We start from the raw sequence: 23,645 nt of genomic DNA on the forward strand, positions 1-23,645 counted from the left end.
GCCGCTGCCTTCGGCTCAGGTCATGATCTCAGGGTCCTGGGATCGAGTCCCACATTGGGCTCTCTGCTCAGCAGGGAGCCTGCTTCCTCCTCTCTCTCTCTCTGCCTGCCTCTCTGCCTACTTGCAATCTCTCTCTGTCAAATAAATAAATAAAATCTTTAAAAAAAAAGAAAGAAAGAAACTCATAATCAGATATCCTTGTCAGTTACTTTCGGTGACATTCTGTGGAGAGTGCTGTCAAGAACCCAACAGAACAAGTTCTTAAGAGCAGCTGTAAAAAAGCAGGAAGTTTATATTCCCAGAAGCATTTGTATACAGCCAAAATGCAGAGGTCTGTTCTTCAGTCCCAGCCCCGGCTATATAATGGAGATAGTATTTTCATGTAAAATATGCTCTTTTGAATAAAGAAGCTTCCAGAATAATGTACCAAACTCTAAGATCTGTAAGGACAGGAGTTCTGGGTTTTGTTCATCTAAAAGGGCGCCTGATGTCAGCATCTAGCACAAACACCTGACACCATGTGCCCAATAAACTGTGGAATGCATCATCTGTGATATTTGTGGTTCTGAATGTATCAGGTTTAAATTTAAAGAAAGAAAAAAAAAAAAACCTGTGGGGCTGCTGATGATTGATTTTACGGCCTATCCCTAGAGTGGAAAAATACTGGTGCTCCAGGATAATGGTCACGTTTCAGGCCAAGTTTTGTTTTGGATTTTTTAAAGGCATTGAACCAAATAGTAAATGCACTGGAGCTTAAACATATTGTGAAACTTGTCCTTTTCTCCTGGAGGATTCAAAATCTGGAGAAGTAGAACTGAAGTCCTTATAGCAGAGAGGAGCCCCTTCTCCACTGTTGGCTCAGAGCCTTTGAAGTGTAGATCTCCTTGTGGCCACCAGGCAGGTGGGGAAGGAGGAGGGAACTTGTGCACTTCCCGGGATCAGCAGACCAAGAGTCAGATCCCAGTCCTACTGAGGCCAGCCCTGGAGCTCTAGGCTACTGAGGTAGGAGTTGAGTACTTTGTCTGTACCGTAGCTGCCCCTTGCAGCTTGTCATGGACAGTTCAGCCATGTGCAGACGCATTTACCTGTGGGCTATCTGGCACTGAGGAAGTGGGCTGGGTGGCTTAGCAGGTGGCTCAGGGGTTCCCCAGTCAATAATGTTGTCATTTCTGCTACAAGTATATGATCTGCTATCTGCGGCCATCTTCTTATTAAGTGATGGACTCAGGAGAGAGAACATACCTGTTTTAGTGCTCTTATCATTAGGAATATGAAATCTTAGTTCTTCGCCCTTCTCTGTTATTCGCTTTTCTCTCATCATTCTTTCAGATGTTGGAAGGAGACTGTTTTGGGTCTGGATACTAACATCTCATGGGGCAGGGAACAAGTGCTCTAGAACTTTGAGTAGCATTCATTGCTGGTTCGTGGTCAGACTCTCTACCTCCCTCTGGAACATGGTGCCCCAGCCTCCTCAGGAAAAACAGAGTTCATTTGATATCTGGCCAGTGTGAGAATCAAAGAGTAAACTTCTCATTCTTAGGTCTGTGGTGTTGCCGTGGACCCTGAACTGTAAATACCATTTGGGCAACCCTCTTCCTAAAAGAAAAATACATGGGTTTTCAGAGCTAGCCTATCATTCCAAACCCCAGCTGGGTTTTTTTGGTTTTTGTTTGTTTGTTTGTTTGTTTTTAGAAAAGCAGGTGCTCAAAGCTCATGCATTTTTGCCGAGTCTACAGATTTGAAAGGACAATGACTGACTGTCAGAATCACAGGCCAAAAACAGTTGTGTGCTGCTCTTGTACATTTTTTTAAACAAGGCTGTTTGCTTTAACAGTACAATCCACAGAGTGACACGTGAATGAGAAACAAAACACACTCAGTTACTCAAGGGCACATAAATCCCTACTAATTATTGTGAAAGCATGTCCTTTCAACACTTCAGGATCTCATCAAAAGACCGTGTCACAGAAAGTACAACTCATAACTTCAGGTCACTGTGGTACACATCCCTCTTTGATGACAACCTAGAAGGAATGTGTTGCTTCTCAGAGCTTCTGGTTTCTCCTTGAGTCTCTTCCTCATCAGTATATTTTCATGTTATGCTCTAACATCTTGGGAACTAACATGACACGAAACACACTCTGTTCAAATTTAAATGCAGACTCTGAAGCCATATATATATGGCTATATATATATATATATATATATCCCTTTGTCCATCTGCTATTTGGGATGATCTGATCTTTGCCCAGTCGACTATTATTACCTGATAATAAAGAGGAGAGAGTTGTCTCTTTCTGAGTTGATGGGCCAAAATGCAGTAGTTATAAGAATGTAACTCATTTGTCTTCTCCTGCTTGTAGTTTTATGACTCAGTGGTACCCTCCACACATAAACTCAAGCCAGTTGTTTTACTAAGAAGATTTTGAGGCTATATAGTTTCTCGTCTGTCTGTGGCATCATTTCTCACAAAGTGATGCCTTTAGCCGCTGTTTATAGGTAGAGGTCTTGTGAGCTCAACCTAGACAGAGCTCTGAGCCTGGAAGGCAGAAATCTCTATATTAAGAGAACAACTTGGTCAAACCCTCTTAGAGGAAAATGCTTAATCATGACATTTTAGTATGTCTTCACTGTTTTATGATCCTACTTTAGTTCATATCTTATTTTTGAATGGAAAGAAAACAATTAGGAGTCCTTAAACCTGGGCTCTTGACCCAAATCTATTGCGTTGGGCAAGTCATTACCCTCTTCAGGGTTTAGTTTCATCGTATGAAAAAATAAGGCTCTTCTAAATCTGACGTTCCAGGGTTCTGATTCTGTCCTTATCTCCATATTAAAATCCTGAGTCATTTTCTCTTTCACCTGTGTGGCACACTGTCCAGGTAACAGAGCCTGAATGGGTGTTTCTGTAAGGAAGTTTTATTTAAAGCTAAGACAGAAACCATCACAAAAGATAAAGGCAGGCAAATGCGGTTGTCTAATTGGGCCTTTTGTAATTGTGTCAAAGACTTTCCCCTGTTTAAATGTGGATTAACTATTGGCTGATGTTCCCTTGGTACCTGGAAATATTATCTGAGACTTTATAGAGCAACCAAATAGAGTAGTAAGGGATCATTGAAGACTTCTTTAATCAAAAATGAAGACTGGAGCACCTGGGTGGCTTGTCAGTTAAGCGTCTGACTCTTGATTTCAGGTCAGGTCATGATCTCAGGGTCCTAGGATTGAAGCCCATCTTGGGCTCCGTGGTCAGCATGGAGTCTTCCTGAGATTCTCTTTCTCCCTCTCCCCTTCCCCCCTACTCATGTGTTCTCTCCACATAGATAGATAGGTTGATAGATAGATAAAATCTTTTTTTTTTTTTAAAGCAAAGACAGAATGGGAGGAGCTGCTTTTGCCCTTTAGAAGTTTGCATCTAGGTTTTTATGTTATTCTGATTTGTGCACAAAAATACATCTTAGTAATAACCCTATTCCCACACATTGGAAAGCCATTCAGAGCTCCCACCTAAATAAAAATTTAATAAAGGTTTGAAGCAAGAGGAGTAAAAGTATAATAGAAAATATGATGTATTACATGCTTGGCCTAAAGTTATTTCCAAGCAACTATAGATCACAAAGATTTTCTAATCTGAATCTAATCTGAATTCTGCAGTTTACCAATCAGGAAATCAAGGCTCAGAGAATTTTACTGGCTCTTCAAAGGCCGTTTGTCATCAATAACAAAATCTCCAAGCAGCCAATGACTCAAGAATAAGAGATATCAACTTCCAGTTTTCCCATGGTCCATTTAATATCAGCTGACCCCCTCCCCCCTTTTTCTTAACAGTTCAGCCATGGCCCTGCTTTGTTTATGGAACTATTGGCTACATTCTGGCTCTACTAAAAAATGTTTCAGATACAGATCATGAATATAATTCTGGTGTAAATCCAGTAGCATTAATTCTTTTCACTGCTCAGATTTAAAGATCTCTAATATTTCTTCTATCAAATGCCAGTGTTTACTTTGGTGGAAATAGGATGAGACCAGAGTCAGAAACTGGACTTTATCAAATCACTCACAGGTGATTAGTTCCTGAGGATCATCAATTTAAAACATGAACAATTCATAGAAAATCTAAATATCAGTGTCATAAGCCAAAGAACTGAGCCAATGAGCCTCTTCATCTGCTCCAACTAGAAAATGTGAACAAAGAATTAGAGAGGAAACTGGCTTCTGTCAAATTTGCCACATCTGGCTGGTTTTACTAGCAAAATCTCCTCCTAAAATCCACACTCTGCTTCTACAATCCAGAAATGTTTCTGCCAAGCAGCAAAGAATAGGATGCAAGTCCATGCCAAGCAGCAAAGAATAGGATGCAAGTCCACAATGGGAGATGCTAGCTCCTTATTATTGTTATTTTCCTAGGTCTTTTGTCCACTGAACTATCGATTATTGATCTTGCGCAGTATTTCACCACATGTCATGGGTTGACAGCTAGGATGCGCCTTAACCTCATCCACAACACATTTCCTGGCTATACATTGTGTTTAAAAAGTGATTCCATGTGTCCCAGTCCTGAACTGTGTCGTTTCACATGTGAGATCGTACAGGCCCCTCTGTTTCTACTCCTCGGACTTACCTGTGGCTGTTGTTGAACTGCCGTTGAAGTATAACGTAAATACAGAAAGAAGCCCAAAGTGTAATTATATGTCTTGATGCATTTTCACCAAGTAAACGAGTCCAGGTAACCAGCATCCAGACCAAGAAACAAATGTTGCCAGTCCTCCTCCAGAAGCCCTGCTCCTTGTCCCCTTCCAGTCAATACCAAGACCTCCGCTCCATCAAGGAAAACCATTACCTTGACTCTAAAGCTTAACTTCTGTTTGCTTCTTTCTGAACTTACTAAGTGGACTCTTACGGTACTCTCGTGCCGGTAGTATCTGGCTTATTTTACGTGGCTGTCTTTTTGTGGGGTCAGTGTATGGTGTTGCCCGTAGCTGTGGCCCACTCATCCTCATTGCTGTGCGGTGTTCAGCTGGGGGAGCGTATCTGTTCTTTTGCTGGGCGTGTGGGTGGTTTCCAGTTTGCAGTTATTCTAAGTAGTGCTGCTGTGAACATTATTCTGTGTGTCTCTTGGTGAGCTTGAGGCTACACTTGTTGGTGGTGTTTTTTTACCCTTAAGAGCAGAACCGAGGACTCACATGTGCAACTTTAGCAGGCACTGCCAAATAGTTGTCCAGCGTGCTCTGCTCAAAGCAGCAGTGAAGGAGATTTCCAGTCCTTCCGCATCCTCGCTGACCCTTGCTTGACACCATCTGTTGTCTCATGTTAGCCGTTGCAGTGGGTGCGTCTAGTAGGAACACCTATCATATGATCCTCAGTCTTTCTGATGTAATATAACTTCTGTGTTCCCTTTCATTTTGGATGGTCATCTTCTATGAAATGCCAGTTTTAAAACTCCTTTTGATATGGCAGCTAACGATAGGAAAATGCCATGTGCTTTTCAATATTGTGTTATTAAGAAGAAATAGAAAAGATTCTTATTGCTGTTCATAGAAAATAAGTCCACAAGTTGTTTCTGCCCAATGAGAGTGACCTATCCTGGCAGGTGAAGTTCGGCCAGAGATCACTCACTGTTGACCACTTTGAGAAAGGCAGATAGAAAAGGTTACAAAGGAGTAATCCATTTGTGCATAATCCACAGTTGTCTTCAGAGCAGAAGGCCCAGCAGGCCCCTAATACCATTTGCTCTTCCTTACCTCTGTAACTCTTGCCTTGTGTGTCCAGGGGAAATAGAGTGCCGAAGACAGACCGCAAACTTGAAACAAAGAGGAAATACAGAAAGAAGGGATATAAGTAATCTCTGTTGGCATTTAAGTAAAGAAGGGAAATGCATGCATACCTATACATTGGCATACACATTTATGTTTGAAATACTCTCTCACTTCACACATACTAATGGAATATTTCCATTATGTCAGGCACTGAGATAGTTTCCAGGGATCCAGAAACACCTACTGCGCTCTCAGGGGGCTTACAGTCTTGAAGAAGAGACAGATGTGCCAACAGATAGTTACTGTAGAGTATAAAATGTGTCATCTGCTGGGGCTGCTGTAATAAAATGCCATACACAAGCACCTTATAAACAACAGAGATTTATTTGTCATAGTCCTGGAGGCTGGGAAGGCCAAGTGCAAGGAACTGATAGATTCGGTGTCTGGTGAGGGCCCTTTCCTGGTTCACAGGCAGCCATATTCTTGCTGTCCTCACATGACAGGAGGGGTCAGGGGACCTCCTGGGGTCTCTTTTACAAGGGCACTACCCATGTTTGTGGGGGCTTTACCCTCATGACCTTACCATCCCCCAAAGCCCCAGTGCCCAATACCATCCCATGGGGCACTAGGTTGGAGGGGACATGCACATTCGGTCGCTAGCAAAGCACGGGTGGGGCTATGCAGTGTACACAGGTTGCAGTAGGTGACACAGAGGTGTGTGAGGTCTCTCAGAGTGGGGAAGAAGTGTTGGAAGGAGGCTGCATGGGGGAGGTGGCTCCTCTGCCAATCCAAGGAGCAGAGAGGAGGCGATTCCAGGCTATAGGGAACTAGGCAAAGAGGGATGAGACACCCTAGTTTTTCTCTGGGGCTTGAGGTCTGACAGGAAGAAGAGGTAGCAAGTGATGACGGGCTTCTTGTACAACACCAGGGGGTTCGCCTGGTTCCTCCCCACTTCCTGTGGACACAGTCCCTTCTATGTCTGTTAGCGCCCTGCCGGATCTCAGGGCCCTGGAGAGGAGACCATCCATGCAGTCTACTGGCAGGTGTTTCTTGAAAACCTACGGTTTGCCAGAATCTTGTCCTTAAAAACAAAAACAACTTCATGGAAGAGAAAGACCTGTAAAACAAAAGTAATAAAAACTGATCACAGAGCTGCACAGTTTAAGGATTATCATAGAAATACATGCTTTCTTCTTCCCTGGATCTGGAAAATTGTAAATGACTTTGAATAGTTTAAACAGGGAACCAATCATGGTCATAGCTTTGATTGAGGAAAAGCAATATGACGATGGAGTGATTTCCAAAGACCTGCCGCTGAAGTAGATATTTTAAACATTCTCTGACTAAATACTACCACCCGTTTACATGAGTTTTGCAAGAATGGGGGAAGTGGAGCTGAATCCTCTGGATTTCCCCCAGGCCCAGAACATGCTTGAGCCGCTGCTAGCCTGACTAGCAGAGGCAGCTTCTTAGCCCTGATGCTCTTGTTTTCAGGTAAGCAAGAACGAGCGTCAGATAATGAAGCCACTGTATGACAGATACCGGCTGGTCAAGCAGATCCTGTCCCGAGCCAACACCATCCCCATCATTGTGAGTACGGCACCTTTCTGCGCTTCACCGCCTGCAGGGTGGGTCCTGGCTGTGGTGAGAGAGCGCCCCACGCTGCCTTCTCACTGAGGAGTGGGCTTTAATAGTTGAACCTGGCATGAATACTTATGGCCCATCCGCTTGGGGCATGAAGAATGTATCTAAGACCTCTGAGACGACGTTTGCCCACATGAGCAAATCTGAAGCTGCTAGAATTTTGTTTTCTTCTGGGCAGCATGCTTTGTTGTAGGCGTCGGTCCAACTGGTGCTGGGCTGACCCCCTACGCTTCCCTCAGAGACCGAGCGCCAGCAGGACAGGGCTGTGCTTTCTCCAGGCTCCTCTAGTCCAGAGGCCTCTCCGGTCCCAAATCTTCTCTCTCCCTCCAAGAGAGGGATAGTCCCACTGGGAATCCTCCCCAGGGAGAAATCCTAAGGACCTCCAGAGAGCAGCCTCTTTGGGGAGGCTCTAGAGAAGCTGAGGTGGAACTAAAGGCTGGGAGGCTAGTACCTGGGTGGCTGCCGTCACCGGCTGCCATCCTCTGACTGACACGCAACTGCTTTTGGCCTCTGAATCTTGATTTTGTCCAGAGTATGGAACAGCATCTTGTCTTAAGGCACTGGCCAGCATGCCCTCCTTCCATATTTATTCTAGTATTGCCCCCTATATTTCCACCCAGCTTGTGAGTGAGCCTTACTGCCCTGTCCATCTCCTGGGGCATCCTTTGCCTCTGGCCCAGTGCTCTCCTCCGGGAGTACAGGGGGCTTTCTCTGCTGACTTTTAAACTTTCTAGTAAGCAGCCACAGCCTTGCTTTTATGTTGTTATTAAAATGGAGGCCATCTTAGCTGCTGCTGTTCAGTTCCTGCTTTAAATCTCCTTGTTTCTTTCTTTCTTTTTAAGATTTTCTTTTTGGGGTGCCTGGGTGGCTCAGTCAGTTAAGTGTCTGCCTTTGGCTCAGGTTATGATCCCAGAGTCTGGGATTGAGCCCCACGTCAGGCTCCACGCTCATTGTGAAACCCGCTTCTCCCTCTCCCTTTGCAGCTCCCTCTGCTTGTGCGTGTACATGCTCTCTCTCTCTCTCTCTCTCTCTCAAATATATAAATAAAATCCTAAGAAAAAGAAAAAAGAAAAAAAAAGATTTTCTTTTTAAGCAATCTCTACACCTAACGTGGGGCTCAAACTCACAACCCTGAGATCAAGAGCCACATGCTCCACCTACTGAGCCAACCAGACGCCCCTCCTTGTTTATTTCTAAGATAAGATCTTTGTATTACTTTTAACAGTGTATCTGTCCCTAGGAATGAGGGAGGATCCAGACTTCAGGCAGACTTCAGGCAGGTGTGTTAGTAGAAAGCGACTTCTCTAGAAATTCTTCCCAGAAAAATTAGTGAACTAACCAACGAAAGAATTCAATCTAAGAACTCCTTTCCTTGTCCAGTCAGGAGCCCTGTGTGCCCTCAGCAGGTGTCTCTCAATAAGGAAAATGCACAGCAGGGAGGCTGCACAACATCTGAATCCCCTCAGCAGCCTATGTTGTGCTCAAAGCTTCTGACGGTTCCTGGGTTCTCATTCCTCTGTCATCAGGGAGGAGAGGGGAGGAGCAGCAGGCCAGTGTCTCTCCTCAGGCTCCTTCTGCGTTCAGTTAGCATGCTCGTGGGCTAGTCTTGCTGTCCTGTGGCCTCCTTGGCTTGGGGCTGTGGGCTCTGGAATGAAGCAGCACCTCAGACAAGAACTTTGGTTGTCTCTGGTTTTCCTGGGACTGTTTGGTGGGGAGGGGTTAGGGTGTATAGGTCAAAGTCAGTGATGAATCCTAGTGACCCAGAGGAGGCAGAGGCCTGGAGGGCAAGGGAGAGGGGTTCAGAGTATAACCACCTTGTCCACACCTGTCACAGGGATCCCCCTCCAGCAAGCGGAGAAGCCCTTTGCTGCAGCCAATTATCGAGGGCGAAACGGCTTCCTTCTTCAAGGAGATAAAGGTGAAGACATCTCCCAAACTGGCTTCCATTCTCTCCCTGCCTCCCCTCCTCCTGTGGATGAGGGGGAGGGCGGGGCTCAGCGGCAATGGGGCCCACGGTGCTTGTGCTGTGCCTTCAGAATCGTCAGCTGCTCGTAACTAACCACCAGCAGCCCCGCCTCACTGATCCTAGGGCCAAGCTGATCTCCTTCGTTTCATCTCATCCCCCTGCTTTTTTGTACCTTGCAGTCATTTGTTTTGTTCTCATTTTGCTTTCAGGGATTTGGTGGAGGCAGGGGTCACAATATTTTTTGGTTTGTTTTCTTCTCTTTGGAATGGATTTTCTGTATTCCAGAAACTTTTTCAATGAACTCATTGGGTAACTTTCCTAAAAATCTTATTTACTGAGTTTCTAGAAAACCTAGAATTAACAAAGGCAATCTAGATAGCACACGACAAAAAAATTATCATTTTGCAGACAGGTATCTTCCTTGCCTTTGCCCGATTTTCTGGTGCCGACTCGCCCACTCCTCCTGCCTTTTGCCTTGCCCTTGGCACATGTAGTCCTCCGGATTCAGTTGATAATCTCCTGATCTGTGAATGCGGTGCCATCGCCAGCAGCCACTGGAATCTGTGCTCTGGTGTTTTTCACCCCAGGAGTAATTATGGGTTCTATACAGGTATATACAGGTAATCCTCGTCCTCAGTGGCCCCTTTAGCTAGAACGGGAAGTAGACTCCGTGCCCCCAGATCTCTGTCTGTGTCTCTGTTGGGAGCTACCTGGCCTGGACCACAACCAGCGTCTTTTGCAGTTTTGTTTCTAGGTGACTTAACAAACTGGACTGCCTTCCATAGTGTTCTAGAAATGAAAAAACAGAATCTTTTTTTTTTTTAAATCAATCAGTGATTGTTTGTTAGCAATTGGAGTTTCACTTATCATATTTCTGGGAAAGTCCTAAGCCTGGGATGGTCATTTATCTACTGTAGTTAGAAATAGTATCCCAGAACCCAAGAGCCTCATTCCCACAAGGGACACCAGTTGAGAACCACTCCATTGTCCTGCCTGGTCCTCATCGTTATGACTGAGGTAAGGTACTAGAAGCTACACAGTCTTTGATCTTAGTTTATTTATTTTGTCCCTTTTCTTTGTTCTTAGTGGCCTTCAGTAATTCATATACTTAATTATAAGGTAGTAGGCAATGATTACACTCACTATCATATTCTTTTACCTAGAACTCATTCTATAAAAGTGCTCTAAACAAAACAATTAGGCAAATATGCTCTATTATATTTTAAAAATTGGAGCTATTTTCTTATAATAAGACTTGATGTTGATGAAAGAAGAAAAATTTTGTCTGGCTGGTAATTTCACATGAGAATGAAGTCACCGTAATTGAAGAAATTTGGGCAATTTTGTGTATTGAAAATGAGCAATAGAACTGTTACTAGATAAAAATGTGTTCTTTAACACATCCAAAATATGATATTTAATAATTGTCTCATTAAATGAATGGAAGATATATTAATGATGCACTTTTTAAAAGAGGGCATTCTTCCAAATCTTCTTGTTCAGCTCAGTTTATTTTTTTCACAAGTATATTTTGGCCATAGCTCTTCTTCTGGCCCACGTCGTGGTCAAAATTTCAGATAATTTTGCAATGCTTACATTGCTTTTGTAAATAGTATTGTCTTTTAGTTCATTTTGTTCCAACTGGCTAGGCTTATTAGCATATGCTTGGACTGTACTAAGTCTTGGCAATTCTGAGACAATTTAGAATTTGATGTGGGTTCAGATCAGAAGATTGTATCAAGGTGGTTTCCTTAAAAGCCACCCCTAGTTTTAAATGCTTATGGTAGGAAAACAGATGTGTGTGAAGTAGAACCAGCCCAGTTTCTGAAGCCCTAGATCTTCCTAGATCCTAGAGATAGTCCAGTCAGTTCTCCTATCCAACATAAGAATTTCCTTTAAAACTTACCTGACAGAATAGAGACACAATCTCTACGAAGTGATTCTGTCCTCAAGCTTGGAAAATTTACGGCAATGGAGAAGGGCACTCATTCCATGGGGCTAAGCATCAATAGTAACTAAAAACTTATTTTATATTATATTATTAGTTGTATCATTATCAATATTAGAATACTAAGAGTCAATAATAATTATATGACATGCAGTTTCAGAATGCATAAGTTTGATAAGTATAAAGATAATTTAAAATTACAATATTTATAGTTATTATTCATGTATTGCTTTCTACGTAATAGGCTGAGTGTTGCCTGTTGGAACAAGATGGGAGTGAGTGTAACTGCTGCTTCCTTGAGAGCCCTCCATACCTTTACCATCGCCTTCCCTGTCCACGCTCACCCACGGCCTGTGGACGTTTTTTTCTCCAAGTTCTTCTTACTATTCCTCATGCGATATTTGTCCCAGACCTTCCAGCAACCTCGTGGTTCTGCTCTAATCACACCAGTCTATCTCTGTCCCTCTGATACACTGAACTGAACAGTGCTTTAGGTAGGACTTCACCAGCGAGATAGACAGTGGACCAAGGACTAGTCCTGATCTTTACCTGGATGGTTAGGGCCCTTTGTTTGACTAGTCCATGCCTACGTGACTCTCAGTGTGTTGTGGGTTCATTGTTCTCTTTCTAGGGCAGCATCCCTAGAAAGCTGCATCCAGCTTCTGCACTGTAGACATTTTGGGGCCAGATAGCTTGCTGTCGCTGGGGGCTGGCCTCTGGCCACGAGATGCCAGGAGTGCCCAACAACCACCCCCTCCCCAGTTGTGACCAAAACTGTTTCCAGACCTTGCGAAAGGTCCACTAGGGTCAAAATCACCCCCAGATGGGAACCACTGCCCATGGCCCCATCTCACTGCTGATTGAAACAATCCCTCACTTCACTTTCCATGGGTTGCTTGTCATTGATGTCCAACTTTTTTTTCTAACCTAAATTGTAGGACCTGGAGTTTTTTTGGCCACACTTCTATTCTAGCCCCATGAAATTGATTAAATCTAGATTTTGTATTCCAACACACCAATTATCCATCCCTTCTTTGTATTATCTATGCATTTTGTGAATATGCCTTTTGGGTCTTTTACCCAAGTGATTGATGAATATTGAGTAAGGCTGGGTCAGGTCAACAACCTGCTATAGACTTCCCTTCAGATTCATATCACCATTGCATCATCACTCTGTACAGATTTTCACAATCAGCTTTCTTTTTTTGTTGTTTGTCTGAAAATTTTCTTTTTTAAGTAATCTCTACACCGAACATGGAGCTTGAACTCACAACTCCGAGACCAAGAGTCGTATGTTCCACCAACTAAGCCAGCCAGGCATCCCATCAGTGTCCTTTCATAGATCAGCTCACCTCATTAATTATTGAATCCCAGATATTATGCCATTCCTATCAAAAAAGGAAAAATAGTTTCCAACATTTGTTTTAAGGGAGCCATTGCTAGTCACTGTTGATCATGGACTCTTTTTTAGTTGTTCATATATTATCTATGTTTTCATTCCTTCTAGGATCTACACAATAGCCACAACAACTAGATGGTTATATAATTTCAAGATATAGTTTGTCATTTCTTTTTTTTTTCCTATGATTTTTTGCAGCTTGATGAGAATAGTTTTGTTAAACCTCATCTTTGAATACATGATTTCCCAATGTAGGCAAGACACATTCTCAAGTTTTTAAGTTCTCTTAAAACTTTGGGATATAACTGATTAGGCCTAGACACCTGATTTTATTTCTTATCAGTCTTGGATTGTAATACTCTCTTCCAGTAATTTGTATTTTTCTTTTAAAACTAGATTACTGGACTGTTTGACAGACATTAATTAAACCACTTACCATATGCAGGCATTGGCTAAGCTCTAAACTGTGAATGGACAGACCCAAATCCCTGCCTCCACAGAGTTTAGGGCCAGGTGGTTCCACCTGGCCTTCCTCATCCAGGGAGGCGGGAGTACAGGGGGTGTGGCGTTGTCAGACAGTTGATCTGGAGCCTCTGGACCAGATACATACCTTATCTCAAGCAATCCTTCTAAAAATTACAGAGGGTGGGAATTGTTACCTCCTTTTACAAAAAAAAAAAAAAAAGAGAGAGAGAGAAAGAGAGCAAGAGAGAGAAACTTTTAAATTACTAATTTTAAAAGTCACTTTTATTCTATACATTTTAAAATGTCTTTAATAATTTCAGTTTTTTAAAATGAACCATGAGGCATTTACTCCAACTGAAGAGATGGGCGATCTGAAGTCACAGCAGAGAATCTGGAAAAGCTACCTAGTTTTTACCAATTTTATCTTCATGCCTTCAGAGCAGTACTTTCGTCCTAGTTTTTTCTTTTTTTTTTTAAGATTTTATTTATTTATTTGACAGAGAGAGATTACAAGTAGGCAGAGTGACTCAGGCAGAAAGAGAGAGAGGAGGAAGCAGGCTCCCTGCTGAGCAGAGAGCCCAATGCGGGACTCGATCCCAGGACCCTGAGATCATGACCTGAGCTGAAGGCAGCGGCTTAACCCACTGAGCCACCCAGGCGCCCTCATCCTAGTTTTATACTGGTCCTTTTTTTGTTTTGTTTTTCCTGTCTTGTTTGTTTATTCGCATGATTTCTTGTCAGAGGCACCATTGCAAACATAGCAACTTTATGGTAAGAAAACCCACCACAGGCAGTTTGCATACTTGTACCTTGACTACCAGTGGAACTGCACCGGCTTCCTGAGATTAATTTGTTGCATTGGTGCTGGAGTCACTTGGTTTCACTGGAACAATTGATATTATACTTGCTATTGTTCATGTAGCTGTGCCCCGAACCACTTTTTAAATTTTCCAGTTATTAGGATATTCTCATCTGCTCTGACTATATATTTTGGCAGTAAATTGCTTCTTTTAAAATCTTCCATTCAGACTGATATGATTTCATCCTTAGACTTAAATTGGCACTAAGAAACTCTAATTTGACTTCATTGTTTTTCTAATTCCATTGCCAAGATAGAGAATATCGTACTTTTCTTAGAATCTTGGATGCTGGAAAATACAGCTGTGGCCCTTGGATGTTCCTTGAAAAAAAAAAAAAAGCATGTTGGGATTCCAATCACGAGAACATAAATGTTTTGATCTCAAAACTTTCCTAAAACTCTGTGCATCAGAAACTACAAAATAGGGGCACCTGGGTGGTTCAGTGGGTTAAAGCCTCTGCCTTGGGCTCGGGTCATGATCTCAGGGTCCTGGGATCGAGCCCCACATCGGGCTCTCTGCTCAGCAGGGAGCCTGCTTCCCCCTCTCTCTCTGTCTCTCTCTGCCTGCCTCTCTGCCTACTTGTGATCTCTCTGTCAAATAAACAAAATCTTAAAAAAAAAAAAAAAAAAAAGAAACCACAAAATTTTATAATCACAACTCTTAAATAGAAATATTATATTGTTCCATTTCTGTAGATGTTGATAGCTTAATAAAAAATAATGTCCAAGGCCCACAACTAATGGAATCCCTAAAGCACTGATGGCTGGTGGTGGATTTTGTTATGTATTATCCCAGAGCTGGGGATTTTGAGATTCAGTTGATTTAGGGTATAAATTATAATGGTGGTTCCTTCAAACCCTCAGTCTTGACAGCTGTTCATTGTGTTATATACCAATTTTTTCTATAGTGTTATAGAGATTTTTCCCCTACTGAGTAACTGTGTTTAGTGTTGGTGTTACTTACCGTGTTCATGTAGACTTTCAGCTATAGATGGATATAATGTATGTGTGTGTTGCTAAGTGTAGATACAGAAGAAACCATATGGTGTCGGATAATTAAATGACCGTTACCTTACATGATACTTACAATGCAGAAGTGCCAGGAAAAGTAACCAGGTTTTAATCGGGGTTGCTGTGCATCTCCAGGAAGAAGATGAGGGTTCGGAGGATGACAGTAACACGAAGCCAGACTTCACGGTCACTCTGAAGACCGATTTCAGTGCACGCTGCTTCCTGGACCAATTTGAAGATGATGCTGATGGGTTTATTTCCCCAATGGATGATAAAATACCATCAAAGTGCAACCAGGACACCGGGCTTTCAAATCTCCATGCTGCTTCAATGTAGGTCCTGTCAGCAATGCTGTTGAAATGTTGGGGCGAAAATACCATTCTTAAGTATTTTAGCCTTTCTATTTAAATAAGTTGTCTGACCAAACACAAGTGATTTACCTGGGGGACATCCACATGGTTAGAACAGTGAATCTTTTTTAACTTCGGACTCCGTGTTCTCTGTTCTCCACCCCCTGTCCCTGGAGGGAGCACTGAGATCTCGCATGAGCAGCCAGGTCTCCTGATGGCACTGCACAGTTCTGTATTCCACAGCTCTTCATTTAACACGTACCAAGAGCCGATGTCATCTTTCTTTCAAAGCAAAATACGATAAAGTGCCATGGGATTCCACAAGCCCTAAGGATTCATAAGCAGCAGGGACTTGGCGGGAGCCCCAGGAGCTGTACTTGTCGTCAGGACGTTTGGCATGCAGAGGATGGAAGACCTCCATTTCTGCTGTCCCTCAGCTCCCCAACAGTTCTTGCATTTACATCTTCCCCCCGGTCTCCACAGCCCCTATCGAGTTGCATATTCATTGTATTTATAACAATTCAGATTTAACCCAGTTTTCTTAAAAATTTCTGCCCTTCTCAGACCAGAACTCTTGGAACACCTTCAGGAAATGAGAGAAGAAAAGAAAAGGATTCGAAAGAAACTCCGTGATTTTGAAGACACTTTTTTCAGACAAAATGGAAGGTAGTGCCTGTTTCCTCTCCCCTAACTCCTGCCCCTCTGCACACACACCCCTCCTTTTTTCCTGTCATATCTCTGCAGTGTCTCCCAAGTAGGAAAGCCTCTGCATTTTGCCTGTAGCCTGGTCCTTTGGAGGCTGTGGGAGGGGGAGGGCCGTGTGGTCCTTCAGCAAGAAATGCTCCTGGGTTAGTCTCCAAGACTGATGTAAATTCAGCTAACATTTACACAACCAACCTGTCACCTCAAATTCTCATCTCAAATGAGCAACTTGGAGCTGTGTTTCCAATTGATAGCATTGCTTTTTGGTTTTGGTTTGGGCAGGGGAGGTGTTGTCTTAATAGGCTAAAAGGAGAAATAAGGAAAGGGCAGCTTTTTAGGCTTATTTTAAAAGCAAAGATGATCGTTGGGTTTGAATGAAAAACGTGCAAGAAGCAGTAAGTCCCCAAGACTAACAGGGTGCCTTTCCCGAGTGAGTTTCAAGACATGAGGTAATCAGCCTTGTAGAACATCATCCTAAGGAATAACACACCTGTTTGCAAGCGACCGCACACAGTGCATACCTGTTCACAGCATGAGACGAGGGTAGGGCAGGGAAGAGATTAGCATCTCTTACATTAAGTTTTAATACCTTAAGATGATTTCATTTTAATCCAAACTATTTAAATGGTGTAAATATAGTTTCTCTTTAAAAGATCCCCTTTCAGGCTTCTCAAAAGTATTGAGGAAAAAACCCACCATAAACATTAACTTCACTATTGAAAATGTGTTGTATTCCAGTTTATTTCAAATATTACATATATTTTTTAGCATCCCTAATTTAGATCTTATGGTGACTTTCTTAAGATTTATGAATTTTTATGCCTACATATTTGCTTTTCTTTCCCCATGCATTGTAGGCTACTTAGAAAATATCAATAGGCAGACAAAAGAAATAATATGCAAAAAAAGAAGAAGAAACCAAAGACAAACCAGGATTAATGTTTGTTCCATCCCATTCTTCTTTCTAAACATATTCTTGGTCTGTCTATCTTTTTTCTATGTAATTACAGTTGCTTTATGCACAGCTATCTTGTACATGAGGAACTATATAAAATGATGTTTAAACTTCACAAATTTTAAGAAAGGATAGCTGATGGGAATTTATAATCATCATGCAAGGTTGGGGTTTTATTTTAAGTTTTTATTTATTTAAGTAATCTCTACACATAACCTGGGGCTCAAACTCATGACCCTGAGCTCAAGAGTCACATGCTCTTCCAGCGGAGTCAGCCAGGTGTCTCCTCATACAAGTTTGAAACTCTGACTTCAGTCCTCATTAAATCTGGTTCCCTTATTTCATATCTGAGGAGAGGGAAGTCCCTTGAAGAGCAGGGTGAGGCCAACTATCAGATTGCTGTTCCCTTCACTCAGACCATGGGGACAGAGTGCTTAGCACTTACCTGCAGTAAGCTCTCAGTTAATATTTGCACATATTTAAAAGTATGCATATAAAATTACTCAGTCACCTATAAGGGCTTATTAGTATTATGTGACCCAATTGCTGAATTCCAAGACTAATTTTATAATAAGTAGGATATTAACTATCTTTTTTTTTAAGCCTATAAATTATGGGTATGCCAATTGCTAATTAGAAACTTAATGGTTCATTAAATGAAGTACATAAAAGTGAGAAGGCATTAAGTGTAAATAAAGGATTTCAGTCTACGGAGACTCCCAATGTGCATTCATACATACCAGCAGCAGAGAGAAAATTTTTCTACAGTTTTTAGTCCTTCCCACCATTCTACAGGATGCCAGGTTAACTCAAAAAATTCATGTGCATGGTGCCTTCCGAGGGGAGCAATCTGTCACTGCTTATGTAGACCCAGCTGCAGTCTTGATACCCAGGGACACTTGAGAACACCGATTCTACAGGTTGATAAACTGCAGATCCTACCTGACGATAATTCACCTGATGAACAGTACATCTAGGAGGGACGGACAGTGATCCTCAGCCCCCTTTCCTTTGTTTCCACTAGAAATGTCCAGAAGGAAGACCGCATTCCCATGGCTGAAGAATACAGTGAATATAAGCACATAAAGGCGAAACTAAGGCTTTTGGAGGTTCTCATCAGCAAGAGAGACACTGATTCCAAGTCCATGTGAGGGGACAGCCCCAGCCCGCACGGAGAGGCTACAGGAGCAAGCTGAGCTTGGCGCCCACCTCCCCTCATCAACAGCAGCTCTGCACAAACTGGAAGGCAGCCTTGGAGCTGGACCTGCAAAGCATGTAGCCCTTTGGCCTCCAGGCCTTTGGGATTAGTCCGTTTTCGCTGCCAGCCTCAGAAACTGCCTGGGTGGAAGAGGGCAGCCTGCCTGGATTTAAGAATTTTGTAAGGAAACGTCAAGATCCCCCAGGTGCACAGAGACATGAGGGGAAGCTTTCCTAACACTGGCAGTGACGAATCACTCCGTGGAGACACACTCGTCTACAGAGAACGTGCACAGTTCTTCCCCGGATACCTGATGAACATGTCTACTGTGATAACAAGAAACAAAGCCCAGCTCAGGACTCCACTCTGAAGAGCGAACTCGCCGTGCAGGTCCATGTCCTCTTTGCACCCGGTAAAGTGGGAACGTGCGTTGGAGCCCTGTTTGCTGCCTTGGCCATTCTTGTGAGCTTCCCACAGAGCTGCACCTCTCCCCCTCACGCGAATTGTTCCCCTTCGGTTCTCAGGTAGACGGAAGCTGCGTCTGCCCGGCATGGCGGTGCAGTCGCCTGTTGGACGGTGTGTTGCTTCAGGACTTCCTCAGCTGATGAAGAATTAAGATCCCTGAGTAGGACTGGATCATCTGCAGAGGACAGAGGGAATATAGCTATGTTCTTGCTGATTTTTTAAATCAGGCAACAGAGTGAAGAGCCTCGAAAATTCCTTCCTGGACATAGATTACACTTAATCAGTCTCAGATTTTCACATCCAACACTAAGCAAGGCCAGCATGCTACAGCATCCTCTTTGGGGCTTGGTTTCAATTTTGACTCTAGCCAAACCTAAAGGATCTTGCTTAATTCTTAGCTTAAGTATTGAGGATCATGAGAAAGAGAGAGAGTAAGAGCCTGTGTTCTAAGCCTTCTGAGTTCTTATTAGAGTTTAATGTTTTTTTAAAAAGTAAACCTGCACTAAAATCCCCTCACCAAGGGGTAAATGTAGCCCTCAGAACTCAGCCCAAGGCAGAATCTAAATCACACTATTTTCACAATCATGTGTAAAGAGAAAAAGAATGGTGTGTGGTCACTTAGGATTATAATTTTTTCAGAGACTGTGTCACAAAGCTGTCTATATTAGACATTTGGGGAAGACCAGGGAATTTAAAACACCAAATCCTTCATCTCTTCACTGTGCTGATGTCACCTTGTGATTTGCTGTTACTTTTTCACCTTCCGTGTCTGCACCGAGGAAAGTGAATTCTGTCTCTGCCTGTCGGTCCAAGGCCTCCGTTTGCGCTCTGTGGGCTGGAGCACAGGTGTCCGCACACCAGCCGCCGGCTGCCGAGAGAAGGCACTTCGGCAGGATCACCTGTTGAAGATAATGTCAGGAGGAGCAGGAGAGCAAGGCTGCTGCCCTCCTGTTAGCTTTGAGAGATACCTTCCTCAAGGGTACCATTTTGTTCAGTGTGGTAAGAAGAAGAAAATAAAAATGTAAAATTCTACTGACGCGTCGTCAGTTTTGAAATGGGTTCTTGAGAAACTGGTCAGATTGTAGTGATAGCACTGTTTTCCATTGCTGAAGTGAGGTAGAACATGCAGTTGGCAGTTGTTCTAAGTCGGGAGTAGGGGGAAAAGAATACCTTTAAGTTTGCTCTTAAAAATAATCATATAGAAGCATGAGCTGTGTGTTGGAAGTGCCCTGTGTTAATCCACACATTTAAAGACGGTACATAATCTACAGATTTAAATGTACGTGAATCTATAGTTTGGTATTCTTTGCTCTACTGTTTACATTGCAGATCACTATAATTTCAAGGAGTTATATTATAAATAAAATTAAGCACTTTAGGACGTTTTCTATTTTTGAAATCTGAACATGAATCATTCACATGACCAAAAATTGTATTTTTTAAAAGAAATCCATGTCTAGTCTGTCCTTTTTGAGTAATTATTCTCTTAAATAAGCTATAATATAAATCAAATCATTACCAGTTAAACTAAAGCACATCTGTTTAATAAGAATATTGTTTTGAAAATACTAATATGCTACAGAATTTTAAAACATGCTATATAAATGAGGAGCTACTAAATGTTTGAAATCCATTGTTTCTGCCAAAGGTAAATTAAATAAAAGATTTATCCAGGACACCCATTCAAATTTGTATGATTAAATAAAAGAAAACACCAAGTTACAGTCAAATAAATTGTGTATGGAATGTCATGTTCTCTTTTGTAATTTCTCCTCTATATTAATTTCATAGAAGGGCACCCAGATTAAGGGCGGAAAAGCCCTGTTTACACTTGATCCTATTTGAAGGCATGGCGGTAGGTGCCGGCTCTGCCAGAAATGCTGAGGCAAATTTGTTTCCACAGCAACCATTTCTGTAGCCCAGGGTCTCAAGGCTCTAGAGGCGTCATCTTAATTGGCTTCATACAGAAGGCTCTGGACGGGGTTTTTCCTTTGCTCTCTTAGGAATATGTGTGTGTTTATTGGCACACGCCAACAAAAGAAATGTCAGGTGTTTTTTAATAACAATGATAAGTAAAGGTGAAGCATGAATAAACTTGATTGTATGATTGTAAGAATTAGAAATAGCAGAGGCTTGTCATTTTCACAAGCATTTGCTTTTTGTGTGTTCAGAAGTAAACATTGAAATGGATGTTTATGTTCAGTCAGTTATGGTATCATTACTGCATTTCATCTCTGAATCTCGGTTTGAATTTGCTTTTCAGACATGTATGTGCAAGGTTTAGGAGAAGGGCCTGCTTAGAAGTTTTTCAGACAGCTGCTTTGTCTTGTGCTAATAAAAGCAAGCTCACACAACTTCAGTCATCTTCCTGAATTCAGGGAAAATTTCCACAGAAGACCAAACCAAATTTCATACTGGAGAACTGATTTGTTTTTCTTTTAATTCCTAGCCATAATGCATGGAGAGCTAAAAATTAGATTTCTTCCCTCTAGTTGCCAATTTAAAGTCAAATCTTACCACTCATCGTATAGATGGGGATCAGCCACATCTTTATTTGTAACATTAGTGTAATTCTTGCTTCTTCTCATTCTGATGCAATGCTTGCATGGTAGCCGAAGAGGCCGTCCCTGGTGTGGCACTTCTAGCCCAGGACAAGTGTCGCAAGGCTGTGGTAGACTCATAAATACTGCACTGAGCTGTCCTGAGGCGAGCAGTCTTAGAGACCCCTGAGGGCTGAGCATTTGTGAATGTGGTTAAGCTTGGAATTCCTAATAAGGTGACTACTTAGGTTTATCAAAGGGGCCGCCATGGTATCGATTACATTGGTTCTTTCTAGAACTTCCTATTTCTCAGCAGACAGAACTGGGCCCAGTATACAGAACTGGTCCAATTTACAAGGAAAATCAGATTTCAGTTTGTTGATTCACCTTTTCAAAGAGATTCTTAATCTGATCATGAAGATGCCACTTTTCTTAACCTTACTACTTTTGATGCCATAAACTATCAACTGCTTTATGAAATGTTGGCTGTAGTCGAAATTCTATCTTGCATTCAAGAAGGATCTTCCCAACGCACTGCTTCCTGGAGGGTTTTTTTCACCCCTCGGTGGGGAGAGATGGTTTCTGCACTAAGACCAACACCTCCTTTACATTCTTTTTCAGTATCCACTTGGGTACATCCAAAGGGAGAGACGACACCATACTAAAGTGTGAAGCCTTTAAAGTGCAGCAGAACTCACAATGTGCTTTCTTTCCTTTTATTCCCTGCTTTTATTTTTCCTCTGCTTGACCCCCAAAATGACCTGAAGAGTACATTTTGCCGTAAGAGTAGCTAAACGTATTTTCAAACGTTTATTCGGATGGTGCATCCTAACACTTCACATGGTCAACGGGGCAAGCTGACAATGAGAGCGTGTGTGTGGCAGGTGCGGCCTCGTGGCATTGGCCCTTGGCGGAGTAGGACCATGCCCCTGGGCATCTGCATTCCTCTGCTATATGATCCTTCATAATAGAAGTGTGGACATTGGCAGAGATCAGTACAGATCTACACAAACATGTGTGTAAAATGAAATATGTCCAGCTCCAAGTCACTATGGCTGAGACATCACAATTCCATCTCTGAGGATTCTCCTCTGCCCGGAATCCGCCCGGTCGGGCTCCTGCACATGGCTGGAGAAATCGGTGAGGCAGATCTGATTCTCAATCTGAAAGCACCTATACGTGCTGTCACAAAAATCTCCAAGAGTAGATACAATCTTCATTAATAATATGGGCCCAGAACAATGTTTACACATGTGAGCAGAACATGTTTGAAATTACAGTTGTCCTTTTTTAAAATGTAAACCGAATGAAAAAGTTGTGCACACTTTTGTACATGACTGTATTTTGTATAAACTTAAATAAAATATTTTTAACTGTGACTCTTCCGGAATTTTTGACAGAGTCGGGAACGTTTGAGCTGCCTGTGGGGTCTGACGTCTCCTTTGGGTAAGGAATCATGGCTGTGCCGTGAGCCCCCCAGGAGCCTCATGAGGATTAAGTTTTATTTTGTCTCCAGAGAGGTCACTGGAAGGTGAAGCAAACTCATTACAAATTAAGCATGGTTGTGGTTCTAGGTAGAAAAATGGGTTTGTGCTCTAGGCTCAGCTGCCTTAAAACCAAACAATGCAAAGTAATCCATAGTGACAGAAAGTAGATGGTTGGCTTCAGGATGGAAGGATTAGGAAAAGGCACAAGGGAAGTGGATGCATACATTCACTGTTTAAATGGGCTAATGGGTTCACAGATGTATACATGTGTGAAAACTAATTAAATGCTTAAAAAAATAAAATGAAAGGATTCTCAGAAAGGGCTAAGGGGTCCAGAGACAAAGGCATTAAGCCAAAACCAAAACAAAAACAAAATCCTGCTTATTTCCAAAGTCTCTGAGACCATCATAGTAAATACATTAGCCACTTAGGATTCTCAAGCTAATAAGGCCAGCAGAAAACCGTGGCTCGGAAGATAAGGCACGTCTCCGTCTGAAGGGAGCATCTCGCCCTCAGCTACCCCCTGCCACAGGCCAGGCCCTGCGCATGCGCGCCAGGAAGGATCTCCAGGGTAAGAGCGCCAGAAGCCCCGCCCCAGCTCGCAACTCAGAACACACGCCCGTGACTGGGCGGCAGGCAGGGACTCCTTAAACTGTACATGTTATGTAGGCTCTAAGTGACAAAAGCAAACATTAAAAATACAGAACCTGAAATTTTAAAAAAAGGAAAAAGAGAAAGTCTTTGAGAAATCCTAGTGCTGACACCAGAATTCAAGCAGAGATCTGTCTTCGGGGAAACAAAGACCCAGGACTGCTGACGACGGTGCAGGGTAATACCATTCTGCCAAAACGGAGGCTCACTCTCAATAATTTCAACATTTGAAACAGTGGGTCCAAAGTAGTG

General features: G+C 42.6%; 1 protein-coding gene across 12 annotated transcripts in view; it reads left to right on the forward strand.

The window, feature by feature from the left end:
• FAM13A (family with sequence similarity 13 member A) overlaps window positions 1-22,634 on the forward strand; it is a 362,418-nt gene extending 339,784 nt beyond the window's left edge. For 11 of the 12 annotated variants that reach the window (XM_044224511.1, XM_044224510.1, XM_044224506.1 and 8 more), the window contains 5 exons: window positions 7,248-7,343; window positions 9,232-9,315; window positions 15,181-15,377; window positions 15,960-16,061; window positions 18,077-22,634. In XM_044224511.1, coding sequence (XP_044080446.1) covers window positions 7,248-7,343; window positions 9,232-9,315; window positions 15,181-15,377; window positions 15,960-16,061; window positions 18,077-18,203 — 606 coding nt within the window. In that variant the 3' untranslated portion in view covers window positions 18,204-22,634. The remainder of the gene's footprint in view (window positions 1-7,247; window positions 7,344-9,231; window positions 9,316-15,180; window positions 15,378-15,959; window positions 16,062-18,076) is intronic. The other variant, XM_044224508.1, reaches the window with a different exon arrangement.
• The last annotated feature ends 1,011 nt before the right edge of the window (window positions 22,635-23,645 follow it).

Source organism: Neovison vison, chromosome 11, assembly GCF_020171115.1.
Source record: "Neovison vison isolate M4711 chromosome 11, ASM_NN_V1, whole genome shotgun sequence".
Classification (NCBI taxonomy): Eukaryota; Metazoa; Chordata; class Mammalia; order Carnivora; family Mustelidae; genus Neogale; species Neogale vison.